This window comes from Rhinopithecus bieti, unplaced genomic scaffold (assembly GCF_001698545.2).
Source record: "Rhinopithecus bieti isolate Rb0 unplaced genomic scaffold, ASM169854v2 scaffold_21188, whole genome shotgun sequence".
Classification (NCBI taxonomy): Eukaryota; Metazoa; Chordata; class Mammalia; order Primates; family Cercopithecidae; genus Rhinopithecus; species Rhinopithecus bieti.
In genome coordinates, this window is record NW_016810096.1 from 12091 (window position 1) to 29930 (window position 17840).

At 42.7% G+C, this 17840-nt stretch overlaps 1 protein-coding gene across 1 annotated transcript in view; it reads left to right on the forward strand.

Moving 5' to 3' along the window:
• Nucleotides 1-3505: 3505 nt before the first annotated feature.
• The window catches only part of SRPX2 (sushi repeat containing protein X-linked 2), a 28712-nt gene continuing 14377 nt past the window's right edge, over nt 3506-17840 (forward strand). The window contains 3 exon segments of the mRNA XM_017891286.1: nt 3506-3861; nt 5521-5732; nt 10095-10175. Of these exon segments, the coding sequence (XP_017746775.1) occupies nt 5651-5732; nt 10095-10175 (163 nt within the window). The 5' untranslated portion in view covers nt 3506-3861; nt 5521-5650.

The window sequence follows — 17840 nt, forward strand, 5'->3', positions numbered from 1 at the left end:
AAAAAAAAAAAACAAAAACAAAAAAAAAGCTGTATCGCTGAGAATACATCTTATCTCTTATTCACATAATAACTTTACCATTTTCATTTTCTAATCCATTTTCTAGCATCCCTTCAATTACCTTTGGCTAAGTGACTATCATAGAATTTAAAGGCACATCCTACTTATTTTCTTAATGTCTCACATTTTGTATTACAGCCATCAGATACCTCATTATTTAAACAGCTAATTCATATGTACAGTTTTAAAAATCCGTTGCGTTAATGGAATATCTCTTTATTTCTATTGTCTCTTGTGTATTCCCATTCTCCTTCGCTGAAATTCTATTCTTTGTCTATTTTTATTCCTTTTTTTTCCCATCCACTCCTTTCAGATGCTCTGTGAAACCTTTCCTCCCTTTCCATCCCTGATCTTGCCTTCTTCAAAACAGCTCATAATATACAGTTTGGGACACACACACGATAAATACTTTTAAATGGTATTAAAATTCACAATTCTATGTCCATTTTCTAAGACAGTTGTTTCTAGTCTAGCCTGGTTGAGCTTTCCTGAGATCTCAACTAGGGAAGTCAGTTTCCATATCTAATATTTCATAAAACAATACCTTATTTACTGCTGAGGGGCTTCATATTAAAAGTCTTAAAGTTGAAAATGGTACTGAACTTTAAGAAACTTAAGAAATTGACTATGCCTGGATGCTGTCAGTCTCCTTATCTACCTTTGTCTTATCTTCCCAACCAAACCACAGGGAGAGGTGTTTTATTTCACTTTATAGCCTTGCAGTGTCTAACATTGTGTTTTACACACTGAGTACATGCTGCGGAAACATTGGGGTTATTATAATTAACCTCACTTGTTTTGGGTGAGCTCTTTATGTTATTAATCCCAGTGCTTCACAAGAATGCTGTCCTTCTCCTCTGACATATCCCCTTACTTTGATCTCCCTATGATTTCCATATTCTCCTGCTTCACTTTCTTCTTTAACCTCTTTCTGGAACCCTTCTGTCCCACTCCTTCCAGCTTTCAGTGGGATTGAGGCCTTACGCAGCATCTTCACCCTGGCATGTGCTAGGTTTTGTGTTGGATGGCTGGGGATATGAAGAAGACTAGGATAAGGTTCTTGCCTTCTAAGCACTCATAGTCTAGTCGGAGTCAGAGATAAGTAAAGAACAATGTCAGTAAGTGTGAAAAGTCCTAAAATGGAGATATGTACAAAGTGCTGTGAGAGAAAAGGAAGGCAAAGTTAACCAACTTGGGCTGGGATGGGCCGGGGGAAGCTTCTCAGCAGCGAGGGTGGGTAGAGTTCCAATAAGCCAAGAAAGGAGGGAAGGGACTATAGAGCAGAGTGAACACATCTGTGCAGAGGCTCCGGGGTGCGAAAGGAAAACAAGAAGCTCAAGGAGGAGCATGAGGTGGAGTGTGTCCAGAATTAGGAGGCATGGGATGTGCTTAATACTAGGCTAAGGACATAGGTGGGGTTTGCTTGTGAAGAGCATGGTATGCAATGCTAAGGAACTCAGACGATGCCAAGAGGGAGCCAGTAAAGGGGGGTTTAAGAAAGAAAAACTCTGGTAGAATGTATTACTTTACTTGTTCCCTCTCTCTCTCTCAAATTCCTCTCTCTCTCTCTCTCTCTCTCACACACACACACACACTCAAACACACAGACACACACATTTAATATATTCACTATTTTCTCACATATAAGTTTAAAATAACCTCCTATATCTGATTTTCTGGCCCTACCCTATTTATTCAACTTTGTTTTCTATCTCTCCCTGAAACCTCTTAGCAGTTGGCCCCTCCCTCCTCTGACCTAACAGTGAGCTCTTGTTGATGGCATTTCCTTTGCCTGAGACTAGACCAAGGCCCACCTCTTCTTAGATGCCCCCCTCCTCTGACCTCCTCCTAGCGTCCTTAAAGTCTGTAACGCAGGTTTTGGTAGTTTATTACCATAGGGAGTTGTATTGTTTTATAATTGATTGTGTCCCTCTTCTCTCCCCTACTAAACATAAACTCCGGGAGCTGGAGAGTAAGCTCCATAAGATCAAGAATCACACATTACTTGCTCACCACTGTATCTGCACTGCTTAGCTTATAGTAGATGACCAATAAAGATTCCGTAAACACACGCAATAGTAATTAAGAACATGCTTGTTTGATGTCTGTCTCCTCTGTTCCATGAGGGCAGGGATTTTTGTCTGTTTTGTTCACTGATGTTTCTCAAATACCTGGAACCATGTGTGGCACATAATAGATGCTCAACAAGTATTTGTTGAATTAATTATGAATTACAATGCCTGGGATTTTGTCTGTCTTGTTCACCACTACATCCACCACTCTTGACGTGGTAGATACTTGATAAATTTATGGAATGAATAAGGCCATGACGATCACGTCTTCGTTTTTTTTTTTTCTTCTGAGACGGAGTCTCACTCCCTCACCCAGGCTGGAGTGCAGTGGCGTGATCTCAGGTCACTGCCACCTCTGCCTCCTGGGTTCAAGCAATTCTCCTGCCTCAGCCTCCTGAGTAGCTAGGATTACAGGCACTACCACGCCCGGCTAATTTTTTTTTTTATTTAGTAGAGACAGGGTTTCACCATGTTGGCCAGGCTAATCTTGAACTCCTGACCTCGTGATCTGCCCTCCTCAGCCTCCCAAAGTGCTGGGATTACAGGCGTGAGCCGCTGCGCCCAACCACATCTTCTTTACATAGGTATTACTTTGTTAAGCATATGGTAGATACTCAATACATATTTGTCACAGGTGGATTGGAAATGAAGCAGGCTCAGGCTTGCTTTTGAACTTTGTATTCTCATAAGTACAATTCTTCCCCTTATGACTGAGAAGGGGTTACCAATTTGCTTGCATACACAGGAGAAACACCCTTTCTACAACACTTTAAAATTCTTCCTTCTATAACCACTGATTTTCCAAGAGATGGAAATGTCAACTGTGAGGGGAGGGAGATTGTAAGTAGCTGGTCTGTGCTATGGCAGAACAGTCTCATTATCAGATACTAAAATGAAAAAATCTTGCTGAGTGAAACGTAACCCTCCATCAGAGACCACTGGGATGCAACTAGATTTGCTCAAACAGCCTCCCACTAAAGCCTCTCCAGGCATGCTTTCCTTCCATTCTTAGTAAGGGAAATCAGTCTTGATTCTTCAGGCAAGAAGTACATGTTTGGTTTTTTTTTTTTTTTAAACAATATAATCTTAACAGAAACTGAAGTCCAGAGAAGTTAGGTCACTGGCATGAGGGTTTCAAAGTGTATCTGACCTGATACCATATAGATTGCAAGATAATTCAGAGTTGGGAGCCTAAGGAATTATAGGAGAAATCTTAGGGAATGTCAAAATCAGCTACAGTCTTCCCTTCTCTTTGGTGTTTGTGAGTGTTTGTGAAATTCCTTTTCATTCAATTCTTATGTCATGCTGAGTCATAAAAAGAAGTGTTCTTCAGTGCAACACATCTCTGGAGGCCGCTTAAGCCAGCCTCTGTGTTAGTCATCACTATACTCACAGGCTTGGAGCCAGTGCCATTCACACTTCCCCCTCTTCTGCAGCAGACGGACTGAGTTTCTCTAATCCCTGTGTTCCTTCTCCCCCATCTTTCTAAAACCCTTCTCTGAGAGAGGAATAACTATAGCTTCGGGGATAATATAGCTTTAAGGAAACTTTTGGCAGATGCGGACGTCGTAACATCTGGGCAGTGTTAACAGAATCCCGGAGGTCGGGACAGACCAGGAGCCACTCGTTCTAGGAATGTTGAAGTAGAAGGTTTTTTCCAATTGATGAGAGGAGCAGAGAGGAAGGAGAAAGAGGAGAGAGAAAAAGGGCACAAAATACCATAAAACAGGTAAGATCTGCAACTAATCCCTCCACACTCCACTACCCCAATGCACAATTGTGAAGGGGATAAGGAGATCCAGGACTTGGGCAACATGGCTGGGGGTGGAGGTCGGGGGAGAAGTTATTTTATGAAGCTGGATCATATGCTGCTTTTCATTTATGCTGCGACCTGACTGCAAACACATGTTCCCAGCAACTTCTTGGCCCACAGCAGAGGGATGGGATGGTTGACTCTAGTGAGTCACGTATTAAGCCTGAGATTGGGGAGAAGCTGGGCAGGTAAGAGGTCACAGGTTCAGAGTATTGGGTCTGAAAAAGGAATGCCTCTGCTCCAGAACAAAGGAACTAGATGGAGGCTAGATGTGGGAGAGGGGTCGGTGATTAATTATCTAACTGTTCGTTTTCCTGGATCTCTCTTTAATCCCCTCTTTCTCCTCCTTTTGTTGCCTCTTTCTGTGTTTATCCATCTCTTTCCTTCAGCTCTGTCAGATTTTCTTTCCTTCCATCCCACATTTTTCTACTTCCCTTGCCTCCTTCGTTTACTCTTTTTCTCCGTCCTGCCTCCCTGTCACTTTCTAGACAAAATCTGAAGCCAAGCAGCAATGAATTAGAAAAGAAATTTTTCCCTTTCTTGGGCTTTGCATGTCCCTTAGGAACTCTGGCCAGAATCTACCACCTTTTTGTTTCTCTATTTCTAGGACTGACTCCTCCCCTGAGCATGGCATTTCATTGAAAGCATGTGAGTGAATGGGTGCTTGCTGAAATGCCCAGTGGCCAATTTATACCAATGGGCAGCAAATTTTAATACTGTCATTTACAAAGTATTTGCCTACTGGGAACCACAAAACTCTCATCCCATTAGGGTGAGGACAGGGCAGGAAGTGAGATGGCAATTGGAGCTTGTTCACCCTCTCCTCATGTACCTCAGCAGGTCCTCCTCTACCTCGCTGACTTCCTGCTGGCCCAGCAAGGTAAAACTAGAGGGTTAGGCTGGACTTGAAAGCCAGAAGCCACTACCAAACCACTAAGCCTTAAAACCCAAAGCTAAGAACAGAGCCAGAGTATAGTTACTGCCTGGGAGACTAAAGAAGGGAAACATTCAGTCCTGTCCAATACAAAATTGGTAATAATATTGTCTAATATATAAATTACTTCCCTATATGACAGGCAATAATCAATTCATGAGGTAGAGAGTATTATGATTCCGATTTTATAGACAAGGAAACCGAGGCTCAGAGAAGTTAAAAAATTTGTCCAAGACCCCATAGCTAATAGGTGACAGAATTGGATTCACATCCAGACCTGTGTAACATCAGTGTTCAAATTCTTAGACCACATATGCTAACGCTTTCCCAGATTAGTGGCTAGGAAATGTTAGTTGAATGAATGAAACCTAATGGTAGCCTTTAGGTCACCAGGTTATGTTGGCCTTTTCCTGGTCTCAGTACTTCAGTGTCCCTCTCTGTAACTTGGATCATGGAGCATTTGCGTCTGATCCCACCAGGGTCAGTTGAAGATTGGTTGTTTTACGTCCTCCTCCTCCTGCGAGGAAAAGGGACCACAAATAACAAGCAGAGTCTTGTTATTCTATAACATGAAAGATTCTTATGAGGGAGATAATATAGAAAGCATTCATTAATTATAAAATCTCTCTTCTTCCTCACAGATCCCATATTTCTGCTTCCCCACTTTTGGAAGTTAATTGATGGCTGACTTCTGAAAGTCACTTTCCTTTATCCTGGTACTTCAGGCCATACATACATCTTTTCTTGTCTCCATAATCCTCCCTTTCAAGGATGGCCAGTCAACTAACTCAAAGAGGAGCTCTCTCTCTGCTGTTCTTCCTAACTCCAGCAGTGACACCAACATGGTATGCAGGTAAGTTCTAGGAGCTGTTGTCTGTTATTTCCAGGAAGGATAAGTCCTAGACCAAGACTTGGAGAAGAAAGAGTTAGACTACAAAAAGACACACTTATTTTCTATACAGAGAAGTATTAAAGGACAATAAAGATGGTTAAATATTGCAACAGACTACCAAGGGAGGCTTTTAAGGCAGTCTAACAAGAGGTATTTGAAATAGGCCACACTAGTACAAACATGAGAAGGTTGGACATCACCTTTGAGGCCATTGTCTCACCTGCTTGTGTAGTTAGCTTCCTGAAAACCATTTTCTAATATGAAATCCTTTATGAGTCAAATCGTTATTAATATTAATCCTTTTATGAGTCAAATACCCTTGTCAAGACCACAAAATGGACTTAGACCACAAATCTCATGTGGGAAAATAAGGGGCAGGCAATCTATTCAAGGGAAACAAGAATCCATCAGACTTCTTCCCTCCCTCCCTCCCTCCCTGACCTTATTTATAAAATGAGATTTTTATAGCCCTTTTATGCCAAAGCTGTCAGTGGTAATACAGATCACATCCTTTTAATCAGGAATTTCCCAGTTTCCTTTCATTTGTTCTTTACTTCAGAAGGGATGGAGTTTTCTGGATTCCTGAACATTTCATTCTTCACCCAGAGAGCCAGAGAACAAACTCAGTGAGAAGAGGGAAAGGGGAGGGGGAAGGGATGAGGGCAGGATAATGAAGTGGCATACAGAGGTTTTATATGGGGCCCAGCTGGCATTCCAAGTGCTAAGAATATTCTGTGGCCTGCAGTGTCTGCCCTCACAGGGGCCAGTAGGGAGGAGAGGGGGAAGGAGACAGGCCCAACCAATGGGGTTAGGAAAATATCCAGAGATGAGTAAATAACAAACTGCTCCCATCACAGCCACAGTCATTGCAGCTAAAATTTTCCACATGCCCTTAGCTCCTGGTGGAGGCCTTTGGCAGTAGTTCTGTTTGTCTGGAACAGCTGCATCAAGTTTTCAAACAAATATGCAAACTTCTTCCCCTTTTTGGCTTAACCTGGCTTTGTAGGGGGTGAAGCACAAGGACTGACATTGAGATGAAAAAATTCAAGTCAAGCCCTTGGCAGAGCATATCCTGTTTGGGGTTAGAGGTGCCCCAAGTCTCCAGGAGATAAATATGCGACTGTCCTCCCCAACCTCCCCTAGCTTCAGTTCATTTACAGAGACCAAAATCCAGCCAAAGACCACAGGACTAAAGCAGTGGAGATTACATGGCTTGAAGCCCAATTCTGAACACCTGTATGAAACCTCATGGCATGCAAAGGTCTTTACCTTTCCCAAAAGAGAAGCCTGAGCTGTTGGAGTCATGAGCACACAGCAGTTTTTTAAAAGTTAGATTCAGTTGAGGTTCTCAAAGGGCTATTTGAAAAGGTGGAACTCCCTACTTCCACATGAATCACGAGTCACCACTCCTGAGGAGCTCAGATTGGTGAGGCCTCTGCCAGCCTTGCAATTCCACTCATTCTTCCCTCTTCTATCCTTAGGAGACCACATGATGAGAGACATTTCCCCTACACTGCTAGCTCAGCTGTTGAGCTTGCCTTCATGCATTTGTTCATTCATTCCTTCAACAAATATTTATTGAGCACTCTTTATGCATCCAGGACTGTTTTGTTTACTTCTACAGCCTTGTCTTCAAATGGGCATAGCACAGAAAAGCAGCCAAATGTGGATTCAGGGCTAATCAGAAAAAGGGTCCAGGAATAATCAGCAGTGGTTGGGAGAAGTTAAGAATATAAATAAAGCAAAGAATGGGTTAAAAGTGTGTGCTGGCGTATCTGTGCAGCCCAGAAAGTCAAACTGTATTTGTCATCATAAACCAAGGATTAATATGAATCTTAAAATAGTCTTTTAACTATCAATTACATGTCTAACTATACTTTTGTGAAGGGCAGTGCTTAGAGGGCCTGACTGTACTATGGAGGTTGGAGGAGCCCAGTAACAGACCACACAGTAACCAAGCACTGATTGATCTAAAGGAACTGAGGAATGCTCCCCAAGTCCTTCCCCCAGGGCTAAAGAGGGACAAGCAGACAGAATAATGTAGGGAGTGTTCCCCTTTAATTTCATTCTTATACCCATCTTAGAATTCCACCATTTGCAAAAAAAAGAAGAAAATACTCAGATAGGCAAAGAGGGGAAATGGGAAAATGGAAAGGTTTAAAGTGGCAAGGTGGTCTGAACCCTTTCTCCACACAAAGCATAGTTGGCACTGGTCCAGCTACTTCCGCATCCTGATGGAGACTGTAATTATCTTATTGAGTCTTCCCCCACAGTTTTCCTACATCCCCTGTAAATGTGGAATGATGTAAAATGCTTGGTGGCCTTCGATCCCACACACACAGTAAAAAAGCTGGATTGCAAAAGAGATTTTGGACTTTTACCCCAGTTGGACATTGTCAAAAGCTCTCCCCTAATCACCATCTTCAGTGGAGTGTCTGAGTTTGGTATCTAGGGGGTCAAGCAGACCTGGGCTGGAATGCCCACTCTGCTACTTAATAACTGGGAGACCTTGGACAACCTCCTTGGTTCCTCAAGCCTGTTTCTTCGGCTTTATATTGGAGCACATTAGTAATACCTACCCTGCTGACATGTTACGGTGACATAATGAGCTAACATATGTCATGTGCTTAACACAGAATGTGAGCTGAGAGATGTTAGCAGCCATTGTCATAGTTGTTGTTGTTGTTACCATTATCAAGCCACAGGGCTTTGACACTTCTGTTTTCTCTTCTGGTAAACAGTCCTTTGCTCCCTGCTGAGCCATTTTTTCAAAAGCTGGACTCTGTAACCGGAGCAGGGAGACCTAATACTTTAGGGAATCACACACATCTGGCCTCCTGTTTACAGGACCTATAAGGCTTTGAGGCTAATACCGAACTGAAACCGCTCACGAGAATTCCATGACCCCCCTCCTCCCCCACGCCCACCAATGAAACCTCCCGTTATGAGAGAAAAGAGAGCAGGGGAGATGAGGCCTGAGAAGAAATAAACAGAAGCCAGAAGAACTGAAATGGGAAAACAGAAAAAAAGAAAAAGGGGAAAAAGAAAAAATGAACTCTTTCCTTTGGAATGAGGGCAAACCAACGAGGACATGATTTCATAAGGCAAACTTTCAATTGATTCATTCCCTTGTTCACTAAATTGGACTGGTTTCCCAATACCTCACCTCCCCCACCCCTAGTCTGGGCTTGTGGGGAATGGAGAAGCTTCATCATCTTGCCCTCTGCTCCGCCCTTTAGTGCAGGGGTCCTGTGCCTCTTCCCAAGAGGAGGAGGCGAGCTTGTGGCCTGAGTGTTTACACAGGCCAAAGGGCTCCAGCACTAAAACCCAGCCCTGTCCTGGAAGCACACCCTCTCCTGGAAATACGGAATTGTCTCTTGACTCCAACACAGCTGGCTACGCTGTTCTTGTGCGTGCGTTAGGGCTCAGGGAGGCTGGAAGGAGGGCTTCCAGAAACTTTGCTCCGGAAAGGACCAAGTTGTTTTCCAATTAGTTCGTATTCATGACCGATTTCCTGCCGTCTGGTGGAACACACTGTTTAGTCTCCCGGACAGCCGCAGACCTGCCTCCACTAGGGACTGGGCCACTTAACTGGATGGAGATAGATTAGGAATGTTCTCTAGCTCAGCAGCTCCCTGTTAAAGTTCCTTGTGATTAGAGAAACAGAAAATTTATCCGAAGGACTCTGCCTTCTCTGTTCTCCAAACCAGGGCAAAGTGCTCACAAAACTGCTTTCATTTCCTCTTGCCTTTTAAGTCACCCCTCTCGGCCTTGGCACGCCACCCCCAGCAATGGTAATCCAATGACAAAAAGGCCCGTGCCCTGTGGGCTAGTGGAAACCTGAGTAACTGTTTCTCTTTGAGGACTGTGAGCAGGACTGTCACTAGGGGGAAGACACAGGTTCTGTTTTTTCCTCCTATCTGGGACCACAGTCCATTCTCAGAGCTTAGTCCCCAGTGTCTTACCAAGACTCATGTGTTGCTTCAAGGAAATGGGTCATTTACAGTCCAGATTGACAGGACTGATGTATGGTCAGGTTCAATTTTTTTCTTTTAGATGGAGTCTTCTAGTGCTCGCAGTAACTGGCCCCACAACGATGAGCCTGCCCTCTATGCAACTGAGGTGCTGAGATTCACCCACAATAGTTCTGCTGCCTTACAACACAGGATTTCCCCCCACTAAATATCCACCTGGCTCCCCACCCATGGAATGCCATGTCCTAAGGAAGTGACAAAGTTGGAAAGTTGGATGAGAGGGGGAAGGTTGAGAAGAACTTGAGTGAGAAATCAAGACACCATCTTGATATTGTCTTCCTTATTCTAGGTTCTGGCTACTATCCAGATGAAAGCTACAATGAAGTGTATGCAGAGGAGGTCCCACGGGCTCCTGCCCTGGACTACCGAGGTAATCCACCCTGCTTCTCAAGCCCAGAAAAGCTCTTTTCTGGCCTCAGACCTAGGCCCTTCCCTGAAGCATCCCCATCAGGCTTGGCTCACATGTGCCCAAACTGCAACACAGGGAATCAAGGGCTGTGATTTCTCATCATGAACTTGGGTTACTGACTTACTGTGTGACCTCACCTCTCCAGCCTGAAGGTTCTCCATGTATTATTAATCATTAAGTATAGACTAGTTACTCAATGCCTAATCCTGTGCAAGGTAAGCCTGTGGGTGATACAAGGTCTCAGATAGGGTTTTGTCCCCATCATGTAGCTGACATTCTGTTGGGGGTGATGGGGGGGTATAAAATTAGCACATGTAGGGCAAGTAAGTGTGAAGCTATGTCATAGCAGTAAATGCAATAGGATTTAAGAAAAAGAAGTCAGGAAAGGGGTCATGAAAGATGACATTTAGGCTAAGCTTAGAATGATAGGTGGGATTTTGAGAACTAGAAAGGGGAGGGGAGAACACCCAGAAAAGCAGATGGCTAAAAATATGGAAGTAAGAACAAACCTGGTAGAGGAGGGAGCTAAGAAGAAACCGGCCTGATTGGAGGAGATGGAAGGTGGAGGGAGTAGTATCAAAGAAAGTTAAATACAGGTCAGGTGCAGTGACTCATGCCTGTAAACCCAGCACTTTGGGAGGCCGAGACAGGTGGATCACTTGAGGTCAGGAGTTCGAGACCAGCCTGGTCAATATGGTGAAACCTCATCTCTAACGAAACTACAAAAAATTAGCCAGGCATGGTGGCATGTGCCTATAATCCCAGCTACTTGGGTGGCTGAGGCGGGAGAATCACTTGAACCCGGGAGGTGGAGGTTGCAGTGAGCCGAGAGCTGAGATGGCACCACTGCTCTCCAGCCTGGGCAACAAAGCAAGGCTCTGTCTCAAAAAAAAAAAAAAAAAAAAATTAAATATAAAGAGTGAGACCAAATTAGGAAAGACTCCATGATCTAGGGACAATACTAATGAGAAGCAGGAAAACTATCTGTGATGAATGCTGCACAGTAAGTAATTCCTGCATTAAAAGGGAAGTTAGGCCAGGTGGTATCTGATATCCCTTCTATTTCTGATTCTTTGTTTCTTTGCTTTGCAAGCCATGCAGAAGAGTTCAGCTGTTGTACTAGGATCTACAGGGAGCCCATCACATGTTTTTGCACAGGGGCATGACACAATAAATTGTCATTTTAGAACATTAACCTGATTATTCTATGCAGAAATAGGGGTTCAGTGGTTAGGCCTGAGTCAGGGAGACTCTCCAGGAACCAGCTACAGTAATGTTGGCTAGAGATGACTGAGGGTGGTGGCAAAGAAATGGAAGGTACAGATGAACCCCATAAATGTTTCAAAGAAAGAGACGACAAGACTTAATGTACCAAGAGGCTAAGAAACAAACTGATGCCTGAAAGCACTCAGTCTGTACACCTGGAAGAATTGTAGGACCCCTCTCAGAAAAACAATGTTAAAAAAGAAAACTGGTTTGGTAAAGATGCCCTACAGGCAGCTGGAAGCGGAAAGATGAAGTTGTGTGAGTCATCAGCTTAGATAGATGGGTTGTCTGAGGGAGCAGAAGGCCAGGGTCAGAGCTTTAGAAGACATCTGTAGACATGAGTAGGAGAAGAGGAACCAGCAAGGGGAAAAAAAGAGAGTTAGTGGTCAGTCATGTAGGAAGATATCTGGGCAGTACCTGTCATATTACAGAAGCCACAGGAGAAGAGAGTTTTAAGGAAAGGAAGGGGTAAGAGATAAATTGTGTTAAATATTGCAAAAAAATCCAATTGAGGGTAGAGAAAAGATTTTATTTGGCAAGAAGGAGGTAAACGGTGACCTTTAAGGAAAACAGTTTCAACTGAGAAATTATCAGAGCTTTGAGCTCCTCTGAGCTCCTTTGTAGCTACCTTCTACTCATGTTCTTCTCACTGCCAAATGGTCCACACCCACTCCCTCTCTCTCTCTCAGCACCCACTAACTCCTAAACTCTCTACAGTCTGTTTCTCACCCACTCACAAATCTACAACCTGAAATGACATCTCTTGAAGAAAAAAGTTTTCTCCCGTGAGAGAACCGATTTCCATGACCCTTTCTTGAGCTTGTCTCTCAGTCTCTCTAGCAGCAGTGAGCACCTTCCTTTCTTCTTAATCCCCCTTCCTTGGGCTCCATGGCATTTCACAATTCTGTCTGGTCAGAGCATGAAACGTGGGAAAGGAGATGGACTACTCGGTGGTGGGTGACAATAGGGAGAGAATGAGGGGACTAGGGAGGGGGGGGGGCGGAGGGGAGGACAGCTGTAGATTTCTTCAAAGTCCACCAAACGCGTATTGAAGAAATAAAGTACACACTGAATAAAAAAGTGCAAGCGAAATTATCTGTAATGCTATAGAAACAGAATGGTGGGCGATATTGGGTCAACCCTGACCTGTCTCCTGAGCTGATGGACTACATCTCCAGCTGCTGCTACACACTTCCATTTGGAGATGTCTAAAACAAAAATATTTCCTCTCTCCTGAAAAAAGGTTCTACCTACTGACCTTCCTACTTCTGATAACACTACCATCATTCTCTTAGTTACTCGGACTTCAGAATACCTCCATGTCACCTCTAACAGGTCCTGTCACCTTTAACAGCCCCCTTTTCCTCATCACTTCCTGCCAGTCAGTCACAAAGACCTGTCATTTCTTTATTAATCCATGGGAATAAAACTTTGACCTCACACATGGATAATACAGTTGCCTCTAACTGGATTATCTGACTCATGTTTCCCCCTCCCCCAAACCTAGTGACCCACAATGATCATTTTAAATCAGAATCTGGCCTCGGTCTAGCTTCCCAGACTGACAACTTCCTACCTGTTCTCCCCACATGAAATCTGCACTTCAGTCAGGCTGTGTTCAGTACTGTGTTCCCAACTGCTTTAGCCCACACTGAGCTTTCCCTTGCCCATTTATTCGTTCATTGAATATTTATTGAGTACTTATTAGGTACCTCTTCTGAAATAAATGTTTACTGTCTAGACACACTTATTTGGCCTTCATTATGCACTATCTCTTTGGTTTACTTTTCATTACCCTCAAGAAAATAGTTCTGTATTTAACTGTATTTAACTATATTTCTGTATTTAACTGTATTTGTGTATTTAACTGTTTTAACTGTATTTAACTGTTTTAACTGTATTTAACTGTTTTAACTGTATTCCTGTATTTAACTGTTTTTAACTGTACTTGTGTATTTAACTGTTTTTAACTGTATTTAACTATATTTAAGGAGTCATGTGTGTTACTCTCACAGAGCCTTGGTTAAAAGTAGATGCTGACCACCAGCATCCTGGGAGCAGAAGCCAGATTATGGGAGATTATAGTTTGGAGAGGTGGCTAGTAAAAAGCAACAGATGCAGAAGGTACTTTCACGGAGTCTGCAGCCCTATTATTAACATTAACCTTCTTCATTGGTTCTTCTTAAATGAGCATAAAGCCCTTTGGAGAAATATAAGCTGCATAAGGGCCTTTGGTTTGGAGGTCTAGTGTCTCAAAGCTCCTTTTAGGACTTAGTCTTGGCATAAAATGAATTGAGTGAAGTTAGCAATGATGAGGGGGAGGGAGTGTCCAGGAAAAGTACAACCTGAGGCCCCAGCCTCCCATGTAAAGTCTTTGTGACCTTATAATCAATAACTCTGCAACTGTAGTGCTAAAGAACTTTCTGTAATTTGGAGATGGTGTCTCCAGATGGCAGTCGTGTGTCTCAGTCACGTGCTGGAAACGAATGCTGGGAAGCACAGCATGCTGCTGCTTCAGGAAAGATGGGACACTGGCTCAAACCCAGACACTGACTTAGGGAAAAACATTCACAGGGTTGAATATTTGACACATGAAATTTCGTTTGGTTCTCACAACCAGCCCTATGGAATGGTTTATTATCCCCTATTTTACCAACCAGGAAACTAAGCTCAGGGAAGTTTTAGATTCAGAGAGTCACAGAGAATTTAAACTCAGATCTGTCTGACTCTAGAGCCATGCTTAATCCATCTCTTTCATCAAAATATAACTCATTGTTCTAGAAAAGAAGACCAGAAAAAAAAAAACAGAACAACCAGATCATTATTTCAAAGCAAATTGGCACGTCATTTGCTATCATCTTCACTCATCCTGCGCTTTCTGTCATTCCCTTATCCTGACTCCTAGCTTGGAGTCAGCTGGGCTGTTGCTTTCCTTGCAGCTTGCCTCATCTGTGAGCAAGCTAGTCACACTGCCTGGGTTATCTGAAGATAATAGAAGATAACAGAGAAGGCCCTTTCAAAACTGTTGTCAGCACTTTATTTTCTGCATACACCTTAAAAAGAGATAGACAGATGAATAGCTACAGAAAGCAGAGACAATGGGCCTGAGTTCAAATCTCAGCTTCTCCCCCTTCCAGCTCTTGGACTCTGGACAAACACCTATTATGTGCCAGTCACTGCTATGCATTTTATAAATGTTATTTCATTTAAATAAATTGCACGCTTACTATGTAGTGATATGGAAAGATCTCTAAATACAACTGTTAAGTTTACCAAACAAGCAATGGAGGGAAGAGTGGACATAATATGCTACCCTATGTATTAAAAAGGAAGGAAAAATAAGAAGCTATACCAACATTTGCTTTATTTGCACAAAGAAACTATTAAAAGTAGTTCTTTGGGAAGGGACTAAGTCAGGGTGGGCATGGGAGCAGGGGTTGGGGGAAGACATTGTACTTTGTAACTTTTTATACTTTTGAGGTTTTGAGTCATGTGGATATATTATCTATTCAACAAGGTCAGTGTTTACTTCAAAGTAGTAGCCTATTTTATATCTGCAGTGGCAGACACTGCGGTTACATAGGACATGGGGTTTGGAGCAGACAAAGCTTGGGTTCAAATTTCAGCTCTACCCACTACTTGCTTAGGGATCCTGGGCAATTTACTTCCTCATCTGCGAAAGAGGGATAAACACCTACATACCTTACAGGGCTGTTGGGAGAACTGTATGAGATGATATATGTGAAAAGGAAAACATATAGCATGGTGCCTAGAACACAGGAGACACACAATAAAGACTTACACATTTCTCACCAGACAATTTTACCATACAGTATTTTTGGGTTTTTTTTAGGTGGGGCGGGGGAGTTTTTTTTTTTTTTTTTTAAGACAAAGTTTTGGTCTTGTTGCCCAGGCTGGAGTGCAATGGCGTGATCTTGGCTCACTTCAACCTCTGCCTCCCAGGTTCAAGCAATTCTCCTGCCTCAGCCTCCCAAGTAGCTGGGATTACAGGCACACACCACCACACGCGGCTAATTTTGTATTTTTACTAGACAGGGTTTCACCATGTTGGCCAGGCTAGTCTCGAACTCCTGACCTCAGGTGATCCACCTGCTTCGGCCTCCCAAAGTGCTGGGATTACAGGGATGAGCCACCACGCCCAGCCTGCAACACAGTATTTAACCACATTCTGTTTTCTTTTATCGATACATAATACTTAACATATTTATGGGGCACATGTTGAGTGTCATGTGCATAGACTGTGGAGTAATCAAGTCAGGGTATTTGCAGTATCTATCACCTTCAGTATTTACTATTTTTATATGTTGGTATCAAGTCCTCTCTTCTACTTAATTTGAAATATACAAAACATTGTTGCTAAGTACAGTCACCCTATTCTGCTATCAAACGTTAGAATTTATTTCTTCTAACTGTAGATTTGTATCCACAACAAACCTCTCTTCATCCCCCCTGCCACCCAGTTACCCCTCCCATTCTCTGGTGTCTATCGTTCTATTCTCTATGTCCACGAGATTAACTTTTTTAGCACCTACAATTAAGTGAGAACATGCAGTATTTGTCTTTCTGTGCCTGGCTTATTTTGCTTAACATAATGACTTCCAGTTCCATCCATGTTGCTGCAAATGACAGGATTTCATTCTTTATTATGGCCAAATACTATTCTATTATGTATATGTAGCACATTTTCTTTATCCATTAGTCCACTGATGGATACTTAGGTTGATTCCATATCTTTGCTATTGTGAATAGTGCTGTGATAAACACATGAATGCAGATCCCTTTGATATATTGATTTCTTTTCCTTTAAATAGGTACCCAGTAGTGGGACTGCTGAATCATATGGTAGTGCTAGTTCCCTCCCTTCCTTCTCTCTCTCTCTTTCTCTCTCTCTCTTTCTCTCTTTTTCTCTTTCTTTCTTTCTTTCAATGGAGTCTCACTCTTGTTGCCTAGGCTGGAGTGCAGTGGTGTGATCTTGGCTCACTGCAACCTCTGCCTCCCGGGTTCAAGCGATTCTCCTGCCTCAGCCTCCCCAGTAGCTGGGATTACAGGCATCCGCCACCATGCCCAGCTAATTTCTGTATTTTTAGTAGAAACAGGGTTTCACCATGTTGGCTAGGCTGGTCTCGAACTCCTGACCTCAGGTGATCCACCTGCCTTGGCCTCCCAAAGTGCCGAGATTACAGGTGTGAGCCACCACGCCCGGCTAGTTTTCATTTTTTAAGAAATTTCCATACTCTTTTCCTTAGTGATTATATTAATTTACATTCTCATCAACAATGTATGGTTCCCTTTTCTCTGCATCCTGGCCAGCATCTGTTATTTATGTCTTTTTTTTTTTTTTTTTTTAAGACAGAGTCTCACTCAGTCCCCCAGGATGGAGTGCAATGGCATGATCTTGGCTCACTGCAACCTCCACCTCCTGGGTTCAAGCAATTCTTCTGCCTCAGCCTCCCGAGTTGCTGGGATTACATGCGCCCACCACCATGCCCGGCTAATTTTTTGATTTTTAGTAGAGACCGGATTTCACCATGTTGGCCAGGCTGGTCTCAAACTCCTGACCTCAAGTGATCCACCTGCATAGGCCTCCCAAAGTCCTGGGATTACAGGCATGAGCCACTGCACCTGGACTTTTTAATATTAGCCATTTTAACTGGGGTAAGATGATATCTCATTGTGTGATTTTGATTTGCATCTTCCTGATGATTAGTGATGTTGAGCATTTTTTCATATATCTGTTGGCCATTTGTGTGTCCTCTTTTGAGAAATATCTATTCGTGTCATTTGCCCAATCTTTTAGTGGAATTATTTGTTTTTCTACTGTTGAGTTGTTCGAATTCCTTGTATATACTGGACATTATTAGTCCCCTGATGGATAAGTAGTTTGCAAATATTTTCTCCCATTCAAGAGGTTGTCTCTTCACTCGGTTGTTTGTTGTTGTTTTGCTGTGCAGGAGCCTTTTAGTTTAATATAGCCCTCTTGGTCTATTTTTGTTTTTGTTTCTTGTGCTTTTGAGGTCTTAACCATAAAATTGTTGCCTAGACCAATATCCTGAGGAGTTTTCCCTATGTTTTCTTCTAGTAATTTTATACTTCTGGGTCTTACATTTAAGTTTTACTCCATCTTGAGTAAATTTTGGATATGAGAGATGGGGTCCAATTTCATTATTCTGTATAAGGTTATCTAGTTTTCTAAGCACCATTTATTGAAGAGAATGTCCTTTCCCCAGTGTATGTTCTTGATGGCCTTGTCAAAGATCAGTTGGCTATAAATAAATGAATTGATTTATTTATATTCTGTTCCATTGATCTATGTATCTATTTTTTTTTTTTTTTTTTTTT